Source organism: Macaca nemestrina, chromosome 1, assembly GCF_043159975.1.
Source record: "Macaca nemestrina isolate mMacNem1 chromosome 1, mMacNem.hap1, whole genome shotgun sequence".
NCBI lineage: Eukaryota > Metazoa > Chordata > Mammalia > Primates > Cercopithecidae > Macaca > Macaca nemestrina.
Window position 1 is genome coordinate 40,898,419 of NC_092125.1, and position 17,952 is coordinate 40,916,370.

The following is a 17,952-nucleotide window of genomic DNA, read 5'->3' on the forward strand; positions in this document are numbered from 1 at the left end:
GTAGTCTGGGCGCAGTGGCTCATGCCTGTAATCCCAGCACTTTGGGAGGCTGAGGCAGGTGAATCACCTAAGGTCAGGAGTTCGAGACCAGCCCGGCCAACATGGCGAATCCCATTTCTACTAAAGACACATTAGCTGGGCATGGTGGCGTACGCATGTAATACCAGCTACTCAAGAGGCTGAGGCAGGAGAATTGCTTGAACTGGGAGGTGGAGGTTGCAATAAGCCAAGATTGCGCCACTGCACTCCAGCCTGAGTGACAGAGCGAGACTCCATTTCAAAAAATAGTAATAATAAAGTAAGCATTACCTAAATTTTACTTATTTCCCTATCAGATGGTTGTTTCATGGCTTATTTTTTGTTTTATCTGTATAGTCATAAACAGGAAGCTGATGACATTGTTCGAGTGGCAAAGACAGCCAATGATACATCAACTGAGGCATACAACCTGCTTTTGAGGACATTGGCAGGAGAAAATCAAACAGCATTTGAGATTGAAGAGCTTAATAGGAAGTGAGTATAATTTAAAAGTGGTTTACACCCCTTCAGATGTTCTGGTAAGTAACACTAATTCAATGAAAAATTAAATGCTGGTGGATTCAGGGCATGCATTCATGCAGTAAGATTTCCTTTGTTAATCATGCTTTTGAAATGGCACAGTAAGTAGAGAAGGGCGTGTGGAGCCACAGAGATTTGGTTTAATTCAATTACTGTTATAACTACAGAGAATAGTAACAAGATGAGCCATGATACTTAAAATTCTGCACAAATGAAGAAGAGAAAAAAATATAATAGAGTAAGTAGAGGAAACATAATTGAACTACAAATCTTTAAAGGGTGTCTGAAATAAGAAAATATATGGTAAGCCATACATTATAGAAAAATTTTTCTTTTTCTTTTCTTTTTTTTTTTTTTTTTTTGAAACCAAGTCTCGCCCTTGTCCCCCAGGCTGGAGTGCAGTGGCGTGATCTCGGCTCACTACAACCTCTGCCTCGCAAGTTCAAGTGATTCTCCTGCCTCGGCCTCCCGGGTAGCTGGAATTATAGGCACCTGCCACCACGCCAGGCTAATTTTTGTATTTTTAGTAGAGACAGGGTTTCACCATGTTGGCCAGGCTGGTCTCAAACTCCTGACCTCAGGTGATCCGCCCACCTTGGCTTCTGAAAGTGCTGGGATTACAGGTGTGAGCCACCGCACCCGCCAAGCCATACATTATAAATAGAAATGATAAGAGAAAATGTAAATATGCAAAATGTTATTAAAATGCAAGCATTTTAATGTAGCATTTCCTTTGAGGTTTTGGGCATATTATCACATGATCATGTTAATCTGGTTAACATTAAGATGCTAAAAGCAGCTAAGTTGTCATTAAATCACATTATTTGTGTCTTAGGTATGAACAAGCGAAGAACATCTCACAAGATCTGGAAAAACAAGCTGCCCGAGTACATGAGGAGGCCAAAAGGGCCGGTGACAAAGCTGTTGAGATCTATGCCAGCGTGGCTCAGCTGAGCCCTTTGGACTCTGAGACACTGGAGGTATGGGGGCAGCCTGTACGCACAGCCCCACCCTGTCTCTCCCCCAAGTCTATGTGAGAGCCGACTGCTCTGCACCTCCCTCTGTCCTCCCACTGACTCGCTGCTAAAGTTGAGTCTATTTCACATACGCTAATAGAACTTACCAAGGTAGCCAGATATGGTGGCTCACGCCTGTAATGCCAACCCTGGGAGGCTGAGGTGGGGTGAGAGGATCGCTTGAGGCCAGGAGTTCAAGACCAGCCTGGTCAACATAGTGAGACCCCATCTCTTAAAAAAACAAAAACAAAAACTTGTCAAGGTAAAGAATCCTGTGATTGTAAACATTAAATAGCAAAGACTACTTTAATGATATGAACAATCACTCCTAAGTCTTTAGTACAAATCCAAATTATAATACATTTGAATTGGTTAAAACAGAGTACATGTAGACATTTACTCCCAGGCTCTGTCTAGTAGAGACCTAGAGAGAAATAAGAGAGAATGGTTTAATTAAAGGACTGTAGCAGGACATTGTGGGGCAGGTAAAATATTTTGGAATTGGTAGGATTTTATTTAATATCTGTACTCTAATCATGGATCCTCACTCCAAGCTCTGTATAAATGGTGTATTTTTTGCATTAAGCTTGAGATTTACTAAGTTTCACTTCTTATATCTGAAGTGTTGACTTGATTTTTATCATAAAGGTTTAGGTCTCTTCAGACATGTACAGATTGTCTGATTCTGTATATTTAGAATTAGAAAAGAGGCAGAATTAGTCTATGATGATAAAAATCAGAACAATGGCAGGCACAGTGTTGGAAAGATGGAGTAGAGATCAGGTGGAAAGGGAGAAAAGGGAGCTTCTTGGGTGATGGAAATCTGTATCTTGATTGGGGTGTTGGTTATGCAGAAATACGTTTGTCAAAACTCATCAAACTGTATGTGGATGCTGTGAATTTCAGTGAGTCTGAAATATATCTCATTTTTAAAAAGAAAGCCCATAAAATCTTGATCTGTGCAGTTCTTTTAAACATATCAATTGAGTATTATGAGTTACAGAGTTCCTAAGCCTACCTTTTCATTAGTTTAAATGTTTTATCCAAAGTGTAGTGATCTTACTTGATTTTCACAGAATGAAGCAAATAACATAAAGATGGAAGCTGAGAATCTGGAACGTCTGATTGACCAGAAGTTGAAAGATTATGAGGACCTCAGAGAAGACATGAGAGGGAAGGAACTTGAAGTCAAGAACCTTCTGGAGAAAGGAAAGACTGAACAGCAGGTTGGTTTGATTTGCAGGTCGCTTCATTTCTTGAGGCAACATTTGAACAGTCCAAATGGGTCTGTGGTGATCTTGTCTCTCTGATGCAGACAGCAGACCATAGTGCTGAGAGAGCACCCTAACATGTTGTATGCTGGCAAGTCTCAGGGTGGCACCTCTGGAGAGCCTTGTCTGTCCAGGAGACAGAAGGGATTTGCTTTGAGGGTTCATCCTCTCATCTGCCATGTGTTTGCAGACCGCAGACCAACTCCTAGCCCGAGCTGATGCTGCCAAGGCCCTCGCCGAAGAGGCTGCAAAGAAGGGACGTGATACCTTACAAGAAGCTAATGACATTCTCAACAACCTGAAAGGTAGAAAAGGCTGAGATAACAGGGGCAAATGCTTCTACCACTAGAGTGATTGTTTTTTTTTTTAATTACGACTTTTACCATATTTATTACTTCATCCCCAGCTCCCTACTTTTTTTATGCTAAAGCATTTCAAAGAGAAATCCCAGAACTCATGTCATTTTATCCCTGCATACTTCAGTATGGATTTTTTTTTTTTTTAAAGATATTTTCTTATTAGGCAAACTCACATAATCAAGATGCCTATTTAGAGAACTTACAGGCCAGGCACGGTGGCTCAAGCCTGTAATCCCAGCACTTTGGGAGGCCGAGATGGGCGGATCACGAGGTCAGGAGATCGAGACCATCCTGGCTAACACGGTGAAACCCCGTCTCTACTAAAAATACAAAAAACCAGCCGGGCAAGGTGGCGGGCGCCTGTAGTCCCAGCTACTCGGGAGGCTGAGACGGGAGAATGGCGTAAACCCAGGAGGCGGAGCTTGCAGTGAACTGAGATCCAGCCACTGCACTCCAGCCTGGGTGACAGAGTGAGACTCCATCTCAAAAAAAATAAAAAAAGAACTTACATAGGTAAATGGAGATTATCTTTCATTTTCTCTGCCAGTGGCATCTGATGCTTTGATGGTTTTTTTTTTCTTCACCCCAGACAGAAGAGAAATGTGACCAATTCACGGAGCAACTGTGAATTCATGTCTGATAAAATAGTCATAGGTTCTATAAATAGAGAAGCTTTACAGGATGCTTTACAGGATACTAGTTGAATGTATGGGCCAGGCACGGTGGCCTGTAATCCCAACACTTTGGGAGGGAGGATCCCTGGAGGCCAGGAGTTCAAGACCAGTTTCTCACTGGGGAATATAGTGAGACCCTATCTCTACAATGTTTTTTTTTTTTTTAAATTAGCCAGGCATGCTGACACACACCCGTAGTCCTAGCTACTTGGGAGGCTGAGGTGGGAGGATCCCTTGAGCCCAGGAGGTCAAGGCTGCAGTAAGCAGTGATTGTGCCCCTGCACTCCAGCCAGGGTGACAGAGTGAAACCTTGTCTCTCCAAAAAAAAAAAAAAATATTTCAAAGTATGGGCTCTGGTGTCAGGGGGTCTTGGTTCAAAACCTTGCACCCTGCACCACAGGTCATCTAACTTCTTTAATCCTCAATTTTCTTATAAAAATCATACAGCCTATTTTATGTCAAAGACACAAAACTCTTAACTCAGTACCTGACACACAGTAAACACTAAATAAATTGCCACTGCTTTTAATAATGGTTGAGGTAGTGGTAATGGGATGTTCAGCACTCTGCATTTTAAAGCACATTGTTCAAGTAAGAATTGTAGTTCCAGAAACGGGGAACATTTCTGTAACACTACCTGGGGGACCTTTTCTGTAGAGATGTGTAATTTCTAAAACTTCAGCCCATGCTGTCTTCCATTTTTTACCCTGACTTCCATTGTTCAAAAACAAAATTCAGTTGGAACTCCCTGAAAGGCCCCCTTTTTACTTGTTGGGAGTTTAGCTCAAATGTGTCCTTGAACTCGTTTCAGATTTTGATAGGCGCGTGAACGATAACAAGACGGCCGCAGAGGAGGCACTAAGGAAGATTCCTGCCATCAACCAGACCATCATTGAAGCCAATGAAAAGACCAGGGAAGCCCAGCAGGCCCTGGGCAACGCTGCGGCGGACGCCACAGAGGCCAAGAACAAGGCCCATGAGGCGGAGAGGATCGCGAGCGCTGTCCAAAAGGTGTGCGTTTCCTCTTCTCCAAGAGTCCCTGCCCATACCTTTCTCTAGTCACCTTCCAGTTTCTTTCCAGACCCTCAGAGCCCTTGCAGACTTTTTCCCTGAACTTCGGTAAAATTGTCTTAAACCATATTTGTCTTTTTTTTTTTTTTCTTTTGACTAGGTGTGAGAGTAGGTATCCACATTGATTGAGGAGGGGGAATCAGTAAAAGGGTGCTTTACTCTAAAATTTCTGCTGTGTCTCAGTGTGAGGTCTGGCTTCAGAGGTCTGTAGAGACCATTCCCACAAAGAATCAGACTTTTTCTAAATAAACATTCTTCTTTGACTCAGACAGGTGGTATTTATTTCAATACTATGTAGTGTGCCTTATCAATACAACTTTCAAGTCCCCCTTTCAAGCATATCGCCATATGTAAGCTACTCCTAGGAGAGACTTCCCATACTTGCCACTGCTAGGATTCATCTTAAAGAATAATGTTTTTTAGTCTGGCTTTCTCTTATTTCAAGGTCAGTCTGTTTTGTTTAAAAGAGAGATTGGAGCAATTTTAGAATTAGGTACTTAAGAATCTCAGAAACCTCTTAGTTTCCTTAGAACAGTTGGCTTTTATAAAATACTCATATTTTAGGATTGTGGTCTTTTTGTACATTATGATGAACTGCCAAGAAGAAACCAAGCTAGCTTTGAATTTAAATTTTATCTCAGTGAAAGCATCTAATCAATATGATGTTGTAGAAAGTGTATGCCATTAAATGTTTATTATTTGCTATCTGTGTGACCCCAGCTAAAAATGGCAATAATAGAAAAGAAGTTTCCAGGATTAAAGAAGAGGATACAAATGAAAGTGCTAGATAAAATACAAAATGTTATCATGTGGGTAGTAATTTTTTTTTTACTATTATTTATAACCCAAATTGATAATGTAAGTCATGAGATAGTATAAATCAATATATTATTGTTTCCGGATTATATTTTTGAGTCATTTTACAAATTATAAAAGGAATGGGAGCATACTTGAGAAAAAGGAAAGCTTTTTCAAAAAAATTGCAATTTGCTTTTGTGCCTAGAATGCCACCAGCACTAAGGCAGAAGCTGAAAGAACTTTTGCAGAAGTTACAGATCTGGATAATGAGGTGAACAATATGTTGAAGCAACTACAGGAAGCAGAAAAAGAGCTAAAGCGAAAACAAGATGACGCTGACCAGGACATGATGATGGCAGGGATGGTAAGAGGTTTTGGTATATTTGTTCATTGGCAGAAAGTGAACAGTGTTTAATAATAAAGATCCCCCACTTGTTAAGAAGGATCTTTTTTATATTGACTTCTGTTTTTCATCACGTTGTCTCGTCAAGAATTGGGTTAGTAGCTTACATAGAAGACAAAGAATTTGGATCTTCTGCCAGGTATTTTTGTTGCACAATTGTCGTGTCCCAAAGTTACTCAGTTAAAAGTAAAACATCGTTTTACACGTTTGACGTTTTAGGACATTAAAAAGTATGTATTTATATTTTTCAATGGGTAATTCATAAATGTTAATAAAAAAGGAATGCAGCGAAAAGTTAATTTTTCTCCTATTCTTGTTCTCCCAGCACCTTGCTCCTTAGAGACAAAGACAGGTTTCTTGTATGTAAGAAATTTTTGAAGATGGCATTGTCCACCACCCAACCAAAACATATGAAACTTACATCTAGTTTAATTTTTCACCTTTTGTGGTAATGTGTATGCAAGGTACCGTTTATAACAAAATTGACTTGTTAATGGATGGCCCAAGGAAGAACTAAGGTCCATTTTTCTGTTCTATGCTATATTTTGCTTTGAAACGACTTTAATGGAGTTACAGTAGGAATATTCTTTTTCCAGTTGGGTGTAGCAATCATGGTAATGACATACATGAACTTGTTTACTTGCTCGCTTTCAGTGGCAAGGAAGAGGCCTTTGTTCACTGCTGCCAAAAAACAGAGTCCCTCAGTGTGGGTCATTTTCACCTTGGGATGGAAAAAAGAAGTACAAAGCCTGTTAATCTCAGTGAAGACTCTAGGGAAGTGATAAAAGAAACTCTCCCTGTGCAAACACCTGATTTTATTATGCTTTTTGTAGGTGGGGGTGGGGGGTGGGTGTTGGTTTGGATTATCCTTATTTTCTCTGTCATGGTGTGGCTCAAGTAAAAATTCCCATAAAGGTGTCTGGGTGCAGTGGCTCACTCCTGTAATCCCAGCACTTTGGGAGGCCGAGGTGGGCAGATCTCCTGTGGTCAGGAGTTCGAGACTAGCCTGGCCAACATGGTGGGCATGGTGGTAGGTGCCTGTAATCCCAGCTACATAGGAGGCTGAGGCAGGAGAATCGTTTGAACTTGGGAGGTGGAGGTTGTGATGAGCCAAGATCACTCCACTGCACTCCAGCCTGGGCCACAGAGGAAGACTCCATCTCAAAAAAAAAAAAAAAAATTAATATAAAGTTAAAAAAATAGATATTTCTCACATATGTTGAGCATATATGGATTTCATTTTTAATATGGTTATAGAAACATTAGATTTAAAACATTGAAAAAAGAAAACAGTGTATTCTTTAGGAGCTTCAAAAAAGGATTTTGGTTTAGGTCAAAGGGTGAAAGAAGATTTTTTATTATTTTTGGTAAATAACTTCTAAGGAAACAAACCACCCTCACATGTACTATCTCATTTGTATTTCTGTCAATTCTGAAAGGCCAACATTTGGCCAGTATTATTTGAGTCTGTAATGTATTTTTTAACCAGAAGAATGAAGGTGTATAGCTTCATTCTTTTGAAAGAGGAGGCTGGAGACCACAGGTTAAATGCAGGGACATCGCTCTTGGCCGGCCCTGGCAGGGTCCTTTCTCCCTCGTTTTATACTCGCAGACAAGTTTGTGGATGCTCAATAAGGACAGCTGCCATTTGGACAGAGATTAATCATTTATTTTTGAAGGTTTTTTTGTCTTGTTTTCTTGTTCTTTTTTAAATCTTCACATTGTTTTGATCCCAAAATGTTTGCGTTGTCCTGACCCAAAACTAGGAAAAGCAATTATGTGGTAAGAGGCTCAAAGCCACTCACTTAAATCTCAACTAGATTTATTTGTGAGAACATCTGTTTTCCGATACTTAGATACTTCCTCTTCCATTGCTGTTTCCTATGACTCATGCACAGTTATTTGTTCAGGTTTCATGGAATTTCCCAAGTGTATTTACCTTTGTTTGGTTTTTAAAATGTAAATTATATTGCCCCAATAAACAAGTATGTGTGTCAGGGGTATTGTGGCTGGGTCATTGCATGTGGAAGGGGAGTTTACAGAAGAGCTTTACTTAACTGTGAAAATTTTCAAAGAATAGGACATTTCTAATAAGTCCCTAAGAGTGTCCCAAAGGACATGTTTTGGTTCTGAAACATAGTTTCTGTATTCATCCTTAAAAAATAACTTCTTTCTGCTTAATAGGTTTTACTATGAATATACCTCCGTATATTATTGAGTGAGAACGTGAGAAAAGGAGATAATTTTTGAAATACAAATATAGTGAGTGAGTGAGTGTAGGCATCCTGACTGCCTACTCATAACTTTGATGAAGTAGAAATAATAACATCCTCAATATGAAGATATGCAGCAGCCCCACCGGGAAAAAAAAGAAAAAAGGCAGTGAGAGATTTCAATTTCCTAAGTTAGAAAAGGGAAGAAAATCTGCAAATTTAAATTTGTTGGGTCATTGGGAAAAAAGATTTAAAGAAGATGAAAACATACAGTCAGGACTTTTTGCCTCATTTTTCCCTTACAGGCTTCACAGGCTGCTCAAGAAGCCGAGATCAATGCCAGAAAAGCCAAGAACTCTGTTACTAGCCTCCTCAGCATTATTAATGACCTCTTGGAACAGCTGGGTACGTAGCTATAGAGTCATTTTTGTCAGTCTCTGAATCTTTTGTACTGTTCTTGGGATCTGATACAGTACAGTTGACTCAAAAGCAGATGATACAGGTTTACATGAATCCCTTTTAAGTCGTTAATTATTAATATTTCCTTTTGCTCTTGCTTATTTTTGAAAGCCTTATAAAATCAGTGTTTGTCTTACACAGTAGGGTCTTTAAGAGCAACTTGCTGCTTTACCATACTGACGATTTGTCAGCTTTACATTGTGACCTGAATCATGACTTTAGGCCGTGTTAATGTGACAAGCACTTACTAGGTGCCTTCTGTGGACCTTGCCCTAAATAGAACATTGTGGTCTGAGGAGTTTCTTTTTGTATTTTGAAGATATATTGCCAGCTAGGGTGGTATTTATGGTCCAGTATCATTGTATAACTAAAGAGTGATTTTTCTTAACTCATCTTGCTGGCAGTATCTTTAAGGGATTTAAAGTAAAGAATTTCAATAGTAGAATAAAAGAACACAGGCTGGGTGTGATGGCTCACACTGGTAATCCCAGTACTTTAAGAAGCCATGGAAGGAGGATAGCTTGAGGCCAGGAGTTTGAGACCAGCCTAGGCAATATAGCGGTGGAGATCTCACCTCGTCTCTTCAAAATATTTTAAAAATTAGCTGGGTGTGGTGCTATGCGCCTGTAGTCCTAGATACTCAGGAGACTGAAGCAGGTGCGTCACTTGAGTTTGAGGTGATAGTGAGCTGTTGCGCTCCCCCCTGGACAACAGAGCGAAACCCTGTCTCAATTTAAAAAATGAAAAAGAACACTTAAAACTGGTCATGACTTTACTGCCTGGAATTCTCTTCATTTGCTAAGTAAGGACAGTCTGATGAGGGGAAAGCTTTCATGCCAAAAGAGAGAAAAAACTTGATTTTTCAAGGAAATCTATGCCTACGGAAACCTTCTTTTAATCCCATTTGGTAGGGTGATAGGGAGCAGGCTTCATTTTGGGACAGATGCACTTTTGTCACCGGACTCCGTTATAAAGTGTCAGCACTCCAGCCAGGACTCTTTGTAGCAAGGCATTATATTTTAATTTGCTAGCATTTAAAGCCTGGTGCATTTTGTTTTGGTGGGGGGCTACGGGGGTATTTTTTATTGGTCTCAAATGTCAAGAATAAGTTATGTACCAACAGATGGATATAAAATGAAAGTAAGCTAGAAGAGAAAGCTTTTTGTGGAACAGGTAGACTTTTAACATTAGTCTGACTCGGGTTAGTATATTTGCTTTGTTGCCTATAAGCTGTGCAAACTTGGGCAAATTATTTAACATCTGAGAATCACTGATGTAAAATAGTTTTGTGAGACTTTAATCAAGTATGCATGAAATGCTGTCCATTGTGTCTGCTTTTGTTTGTTATGGAAACGTTTCATTTCTTTCCAAAGAGCCTCTTTTTCTTGCTAAGCTTAAAGTGAAGACCGACTGAAATTATTTCAGCGTTTTACTCCTGGCCATTTTCCATAGGAAGGCTCCTAATAGTGTCTAACTCCTGAAAGCAGAAAGTGAGCTTCTAAAACTAACCCATCTTCCCTGGAATCTCTAAGAGCTGAGGGATTAGGGGTCTTAGAGATTTGTATATCTTTGCTGGCACTAAAATGACACATAGCTTACATGTATACACCTGGAAAAGGTATTAAATGTTATCAGATGACCCTCAAAACCACAAGTGAAGCTTAAGGTCTAGAACATGGTAGCTGTGCATTTAGGAAACATTCTGCAAAAGACATTGTCTCAGAAAAAAACACCCAGCTTGATATTAATTATATGCTCAGACCTATCCCTGCTGGGTTAGGTCAGCGTTTGTACTTGGTTTGCATATTTTATACCATTGTGTGACATCAACAATCTGCAAGTTACATTTGCAGGGCTGCCTGTGCAGAGTGGCAGCTGCTGGGCCTAGAGACTAGTGGAGGTACTTGTGAAGGGATCATTCTTCCTGAAGGTGTCTGTTCTCTTCTGTGTACTTTCTGACCTCCAGGGCAGCTTGACACAGTGGACCTGAATAAGCTAAACGAGATTGAAGGCACCCTAAACAAAGCCAAAGATGAAATGAAGGTCAGCGATCTTGATAGGAAAGTGTCTGACCTGGAGAATGAAGCCAAGAAGCAGGAGGCTGCCATCATGGACTATAATCGAGATATCGAGGAGATCATGAAGGACATTCGCAATCTGGAAGACATCAGGAAGACCTTACCATCTGGCTGCTTCAACACCCCGTCCATTGAAAAGCCCTAGCGTCATTAGGGCTGGAAGGCAGCATCCCTCTGACGGGGGGCAGTTGTGAGGCCACAGAGTGCCTTAACACAAAGATTACATTTTTCAGACCCCACTCCTCTGCTGCTGTCCATCACTGTCCTTTTGAACCAGGAAAAGTCACAAAGTTTAAAGAGAAGCAAATTAAACATCCTGAATCGGGAACAAAGGGTTTTATCTAATAAAGTCTCTCTTCCACTCACGTTGCTACCTTACCCACACTTTCCCTTCTGATTTGCGTGAGGACGTGGCATCCTACATTACTGTACAGTGGCATAAGCACATCGTGTGAGCCCGTGTATGCTGGGGCAGAGCAAGTAGCCCTCCCCTGTCTCATCGATACCAGCAGAACCTCCTCAGTCTCAGTACTCGTTTCTATGAAGGAAAAGTTTGGCTACTAACAGTAGCATTGTGATGGCCAGTATATCCAGTCCATGGATAAAGAAAATGCATCTGCATCTCCTGCCCCTCTTCCTTCTAAGCAAAAGGAAATAAACATCCTGTGCCAAAGGTATTGGTCATTTAGAATGTCGGTAGCCATCCATCAGTGCTTTTAGCTATTTTGAGTGTAGGACACTGAGCCATCCATGGGTCAGGATGCAATTATTTATAAAAGTCTCCAGGTGAACATGGCTGAAGAAGATTTTTCTAGTATATTAATAATTGACTAGGAAGATGAACTTTTTTCAGATCTTTGGGCAGCTGATAATTTAAATCTGGATGGGCAGCTTGCACTCACCAATAGACCAAAAGACATCTTTTGATATTCTTATAAACGGAACTTACACAGAAGAAATAGGGATATGATAACCACTAAAGTTTTGTTTTCAAAATCAAACTAATTCTTACAGCTTTTTTATTAGTTAGTCTTGGAACTAGTGTTAAGTATCTGGCAGAGAACAGTTAATCCCTAAGGTCTTGACAAAGCAGAAGAAAAACAAGCCTCCTCGTCCTAGTCTTTTCTGGCAAAGGGATAAAACTTAGATGGCAGCTTGTACTGTCAGAATCCCGTGTATCCATTTGTTCTTCTGTTGGAGAGAGATGAGACATTTGACCCTTAGCTCCAGTTTTCTTCTGATGTTTCCATCTTCCAGAATCCCTCAAAAAACATTGTTTGCCAAATCCTGGTGGCAAATACTTGCACTCAGTATTTCACACAGCTGCCAATGCTATTGAGTTCCTGCACTTTGTGATTTAAATCCACTCTAAACCTTCCCTCTAAGTGTAGAGGGAAGACCCTTACGTGGAGTTTCCTAGTGGGCTTCTCAACTTTTGATCCTCAGCTCTGTGGTTTTAAGACCACAGTGTGACAATTCCCTGCCACACACCCCCTTCCTCCTACCAACCCGCCTTTGAGATTCATATATAGCCTTTAACACTATGCAACTTTGTACTTTGCGTAGCAGGGGCAGGGTGGGGGGAAAGAAACTATTATCTGACACACTGGTGCTATTAATTATTTCAAATTTATATTTTTGTGTGAATGTTTTGTGTTTTGTTTATCATGATTATAGAATAAGGAATTTATGTAAATATACTTGGTCCTATTTCTAGAATGGCACTCTCTGTTCACTTTGCTCAATTTTTCCTCTTCACTGGCACAGTGTATCTGAATACCTCCTTCCCTTCCATCTAGAATTGTTTGGATTGTACTTGTTCCCACTACTTTGCTCTCTGCCTTGTGTTTGCAGCATCTCCATTCTCTAAAATTAATATCATTGCTTTCCTCCACACCCAGCCACTGTAAAGAGGTAACTTGGGTCCTCTTCCATTGCAGTCCTGATGATCCTAACCTGCAGCACGATGGTTTTACAATGTTCCAGAGCAGGAATGCCAGGTTGACAAGCTATGGTAGGATTAGGAAAGTTTGCTGAAGAGGATCTTTGACGCCATAGTGGGACTAGCCAGGAATGAGGGAGAAATGCCCTTTCTGGCAATTATTGGAGCTGGATGGGTCAATTTTATAAGAGAGTGCATTTTGAGCACTTTTAGGGCATCAGGAACAATGCTACTGATGGGTAGACTGGGAGAGGTGGTGTAACTTAGTTCTTGATGATCCCACTTCCTGTTTCCATCTGCGTGGGATATACCAGAGTTTACCACAAGTGTTTTGACCTGATACACTCCTGAGCTTTCACTCTGCTGCTTCTCCCAGGCCTCTTTTACAATGGCAGGAGATGTGGCATGCTCTTGCCAAGTTTTCACATCATTTCCTGGCTAGTTCATGTCATTAAGTGGGTACATCCTAACATATACGTTTGGTCAAGTTTGCAGAAAAGGACTGAAGATTGACTGCCAAGCTTGTTTGGGTGAAGTTCACTCCAGCAAGTCTCAGGCAACAATGGAGTGGTTTGGTTTGGTTTGGTTTCCTTTTAACTTACTTTTTGTTATTTTCTTCTCCACCTGTGTGGTATATTTTTTAAACAGAATTTTATTTTTAAAATAAAAGGTTCTTTACAAGATGATACCTTAATTACACTCCTGCAACACAGCCATTATTTTATTGTCTAGCTCCAGTTATCTGTAGTTTATGTAATGTAATTGACAGGATGGCTGCTGCAGAATGCTGGGTGACACAGGGATTGTTATACTGCTGTTTTTCCCTGAATTTTTTCCTTTGAATTCCAACTGTGGACCTTTTATATGTGCCTTCACTTTAGCTGTTTGCCTTAATCTCTACAGCCTTGCTCTCCAGGGTGGTTAATAAAATGCAACACTTGGCATTTTTTATGTTTTAAGAAAAACAGTATTTTATTTATAATAAAATCTGAATATTTGTAACCCTTTATATTTGGTGTGGCCTGAGTGTGGTACTGGGGACATAAGATGTTTTAAAAGATACAATGAATGAAAAGCCATACATAATATCTTCTTTGGGTGACTTATTTTCTTGATAACAATTCAGTATACATATAGTATATGTATGTATGTATGTACGTGTGTGTGTATATATATATACACACACACACACATATATATATGCCTCTCTCAAGTTGGGATGCTGCAGTGTAGTCTGGGAGTTGAACTTTTTCTGTAAAGAGCTAGATAGTAAATGTTTTAGACTTTGCAGGCCATGCACCTGTGGACTGTAGTTTACTGGAACCCTGGTGTAGCCTCAATACTCAATAACAACTGACAGCCTGGCACAGTGGCTCACACCTGTAATCCCAACACTTTAGGAGGCTGAGGTGGGTGGATCACTTAAGGTTAGGAGCTCAAGACCAGCCTGACCAACATGGTAAAACCCAGTCTCTACTAAAAATACAAAAATTAACTGAGCATGGTGGTGCATACCTGTAATCTCAGCTACTCAGGAGGCTGAGGCAGGAGAATAGCTTGAACCGAGAAGGTGGAGTGCAGTGAGCTGAGATTGTGCCACTGCACTCCAACTAAGGCAGCAAAGCAAGACTCTGTCTCAAAAAAAAAAAAAAAAAAAAAACCCAAAAAACTATTTTTAAATTTGTTGGACTTCCTAAATTAGCAGATGTATGTTAAAAGTTGTCTTTCTGTCTCTCAATACACACGTGTCTAGCTTAAGGTAGTTTCTTTAGATGATGAGAAAAACCTATGATGTAATAAAAAGTAATGTGCTAAACTAACAGGCTAGAATCAGGTAATTTTACTAGAATCGGGTAATTTTACCTCACTGTTTCTGGAGGGTGGACCCATCTGAAGGGACCTGAGACCAGGTGAGGACTTTGGGAGTTACAGAGACAGCAGGAAGGCTTTGGGTCTGCAAACACCTTCCCTTTACTCTTTGATGCCCCGTTTATTGCCCTGGGTCCCCGTGGATTCCATGCCACCTTCCCAATCTTAGGAATTGTTATAACTGTGATACCTGTAAAGAAGAACCTGGACTCCTCTCATTAGACTTCCTCGGAGAAAGCTTTAGAGGGCACTAATTACTAGTACTATTATAGCTTTCTTACATGCCCTGTTTCTAACCTTTATTGAGGACCGTTTTCCCTCATTTGTAGGACTAATTCAGATGTAGCTGTATGTCCTTTATCATTACTGTCAGAGTGATGAGTGAGATTTTAAAATTTTGCTCCTATTCCATCATTTTCAGGATAGCAGTTTCTCGAAAGTTGCTACTAGCATAATCTGATTCAGAATATCCCCAGAGGTTTACTCCATAAATAAGTAAATGTCCTAGCCCCTTAATACACCTGAACTCATCAGCTCCACCTGCATTAAGCTCAAAATGGAATGTCTGAAGAAGACCCCAGGTACCCAGGAAGGTGAGGAGGTGGGAAAGCAGGTGGATACATTCATAATGTAAGGAAGGACAGGCCCGAGGAAAGATCAGATCTCTCCAGGCACGTAGATTATGAAAACAGAAACGAGAATTGTAAATGGCAGATAATTTTGTCTGTTCACGCTAAGCAGGTTTAAATTAATAATAAGTAAAGTAAAAAATACGAAGCGTTTTAGGAAGTTATCTGTCCAAGGCTCCACTGGGGAACTATGATCAACTATAGTGCCTTATATTTGTATCGAGTCTCCTAGAATGACTATATTTGTTCTACATTAGTGAATGAATTCTAAATAATAGAAATCAAATGCATAAAGAGAATTATTTTTCTTTAAATCCAATGAAAAGCCAAAAAGCCCTGACTAGGAATTCAAGTATTAGAAACATCAGCATTTCAAAAGTTACAACACCTTCATGTCCTTGCCTTAACTTCTCTCTCTGCCTTGAATGTCCTCTCCTCTGCCCAGTACAGTAAAGCCTAAGGTCAAGGTATCACCTCCTGTGTTGGAATTGGCCAGTCCTTCTTGTGTCCATCACTTCTCCCACCTTTGCTCTGTCTTCTAGAATGGCCCTTGGGCACATCTTTATAGTTCAGGTGCCACTAATCTTTCCCTCCCGCTTTGCTTCCACCCCCAAAGATCAGGGTCTGTGTTATTCGTGTTATCCTTGGGGCTAGGAGACATACACTAGGCACTCAGGTTGTATGATAGTGAGAAGATAGCCTTTCTCCACCTATGCTCCCATACCTGTTACTTTTTTCCTACTGTGCACAGATATGGAGTCTTACGGCAGTTTGTTCATGCACTCTGTCAACTCCTAACAGCGTTCTGCTCTCTCAACATTCTCACCTAAGTATGGATTGGCCTCTTGTTTGCAGGAAGATAAAGCCACAGTCTTGCATTATATGGCACAGCACACACCACGTACACTGCCATGTGGTCAACAACTGGCTAGTGCAATCTGGTCTGCAGCGCCCATTGCCCTGGCTCCCAGCCTCAGACCCACCATTCCCAATGCAGGTTTTCCACACAGTTCCTCCTGCAGCCCAGCATTAATTTCCTTTTTCTCTAATTCCTGGAAACGATCCCAGTAAATTTCAATCAACCAATTAATTTGGTGTTTTATCCTGTTTGCATGTGCACTTTAGCAAGCCTTGTAATTAATACTGGCCATAAAGTTATTATTTATGATTAACTTAGTATAGTTTGTTTATTTCTATAAAAAAGTCAAGCATCAGGTCCTTGATCAAGAATGTGACCTTCTATTACACTGTTGTTCCCATGAGTAAGTCCAACTCAATTTAAGTGATTCTCCATGAAACATGCCTGGTTTGAAGACAACCCTTCCATCTTCTCATCATTCTTTTCACCTTGGCTATTAACAAAAAAAATCACTTGAACTTCAGACCGATGCTTTTCAGGCCCATCCCATGGTATCTGCCCTAATACAGAGATCCTTTGTCATTTAGTAACTAGATGCAGCCATCAAATTTTGTCCATGTTAATTTTGTTAATGTTAAGAATTTCTAATGCAATTCCTTTCTGAATATTCAGTGCCTTCTAGGATATTCTATTCTAATTTTCCTTACACTTCTCTGTTGATCCCCGTCACTTTTTCCACAGACATTTCTTTCCTCCTAACCATGGTCTCTGTGTTGGGGTTACTGCAGAGTAAGCACAAATCAGCCATGATCTGAAATGTCTGGGAGATGTGCTGTCCTAGTGTGGATTATAAGTTCCTGGGTTGCTGAGCCAGCGTCCAAAATAAAGGCTCAGGAGGTAAGCTATGATTTCAATGATTATATGTTCAGCGTGGTCAGAGAGGTGTGTGTTACAACTTGCTGATCCTTCGTGGCTCAGACAGTCTGCTCTCGGAGCTGTCTCACTTGGACTGATACAGGAGATCAAACCTGGCCGGAGAGAGTTTTGCCTCGTTGGTTTCAGATAGCCTGCCCTCTAAGTTTCTGAAGGACTTAGGAAGGATTGGCATTATCAAGATAGCGTGTATGATTATTTTCTTTCATTTCTCCCTCATTTGAAGAGAGTCTTCATTTGGCCAAGGGGGAAATTCAAAGCATAGTTTGCTGTTCCACCACCCTTACCATTGTTTTAGCACATTGCCTTATTCTCTCTCACGATTTGGATCCATTTTCCTTTTATGAAGGAAATATACTTGTATTTTATTATAAGCTGCCTCAAATCTCTTTTTTGGAAAGAGCGAGGCAGGATTTAAACATATTAGCAACTTACGCAATATTAAGGACCCACTTAGTGGCAAAATTATTACGTGGAACATGATTGTCCTCAAGCAACTTGGGCCACACACACCATACAGCTCACGCTCCTATCCTGCTCACATACCACACACACAGCTCACACCCCTCCCCCCCCCACACACCACACAGCTCACACCCTCTCCCCCTCACACACCACACAGCTCACACCCCTCTCCCGCTCACAAACCACATAGCTCACACCCCTCTCCTCCTCAGACACCACACAGCTCACACACCTCTCCTCACACACCACACAGCTCACATGTCTCTCCCCCTCACACACCACACAGCTCACACCCTCTCCCCCTCACAAACCACACAGCTCGCACCCCTCCCCTCACACACCATACTCACACCCC

The 17,952-nt window shown here is 40.8% G+C and overlaps 1 protein-coding gene across 1 annotated transcript in view; it reads left to right on the forward strand.

Moving 5' to 3' along the window:
* LOC105484563 (laminin subunit gamma 1) overlaps window positions 1–13,851 on the forward strand; it is a 123,253-nt gene extending 109,402 nt beyond the window's left edge. The window contains exons 21-28 of the mRNA XM_011746304.3: window positions 376–513; window positions 1,394–1,538; window positions 2,651–2,800; window positions 3,036–3,150; window positions 4,690–4,889; window positions 5,953–6,111; window positions 8,669–8,768; window positions 10,789–13,851. Of these exons, the coding sequence (XP_011744606.2) occupies window positions 376–513; window positions 1,394–1,538; window positions 2,651–2,800; window positions 3,036–3,150; window positions 4,690–4,889; window positions 5,953–6,111; window positions 8,669–8,768; window positions 10,789–11,045 (1,264 nt within the window). The 3' untranslated portion in view covers window positions 11,046–13,851. The remainder of the gene's footprint in view (window positions 1–375; window positions 514–1,393; window positions 1,539–2,650; window positions 2,801–3,035; window positions 3,151–4,689; window positions 4,890–5,952; window positions 6,112–8,668; window positions 8,769–10,788) is intronic.
* Window positions 13,852–17,952: the final 4,101 nt, after the last annotated feature.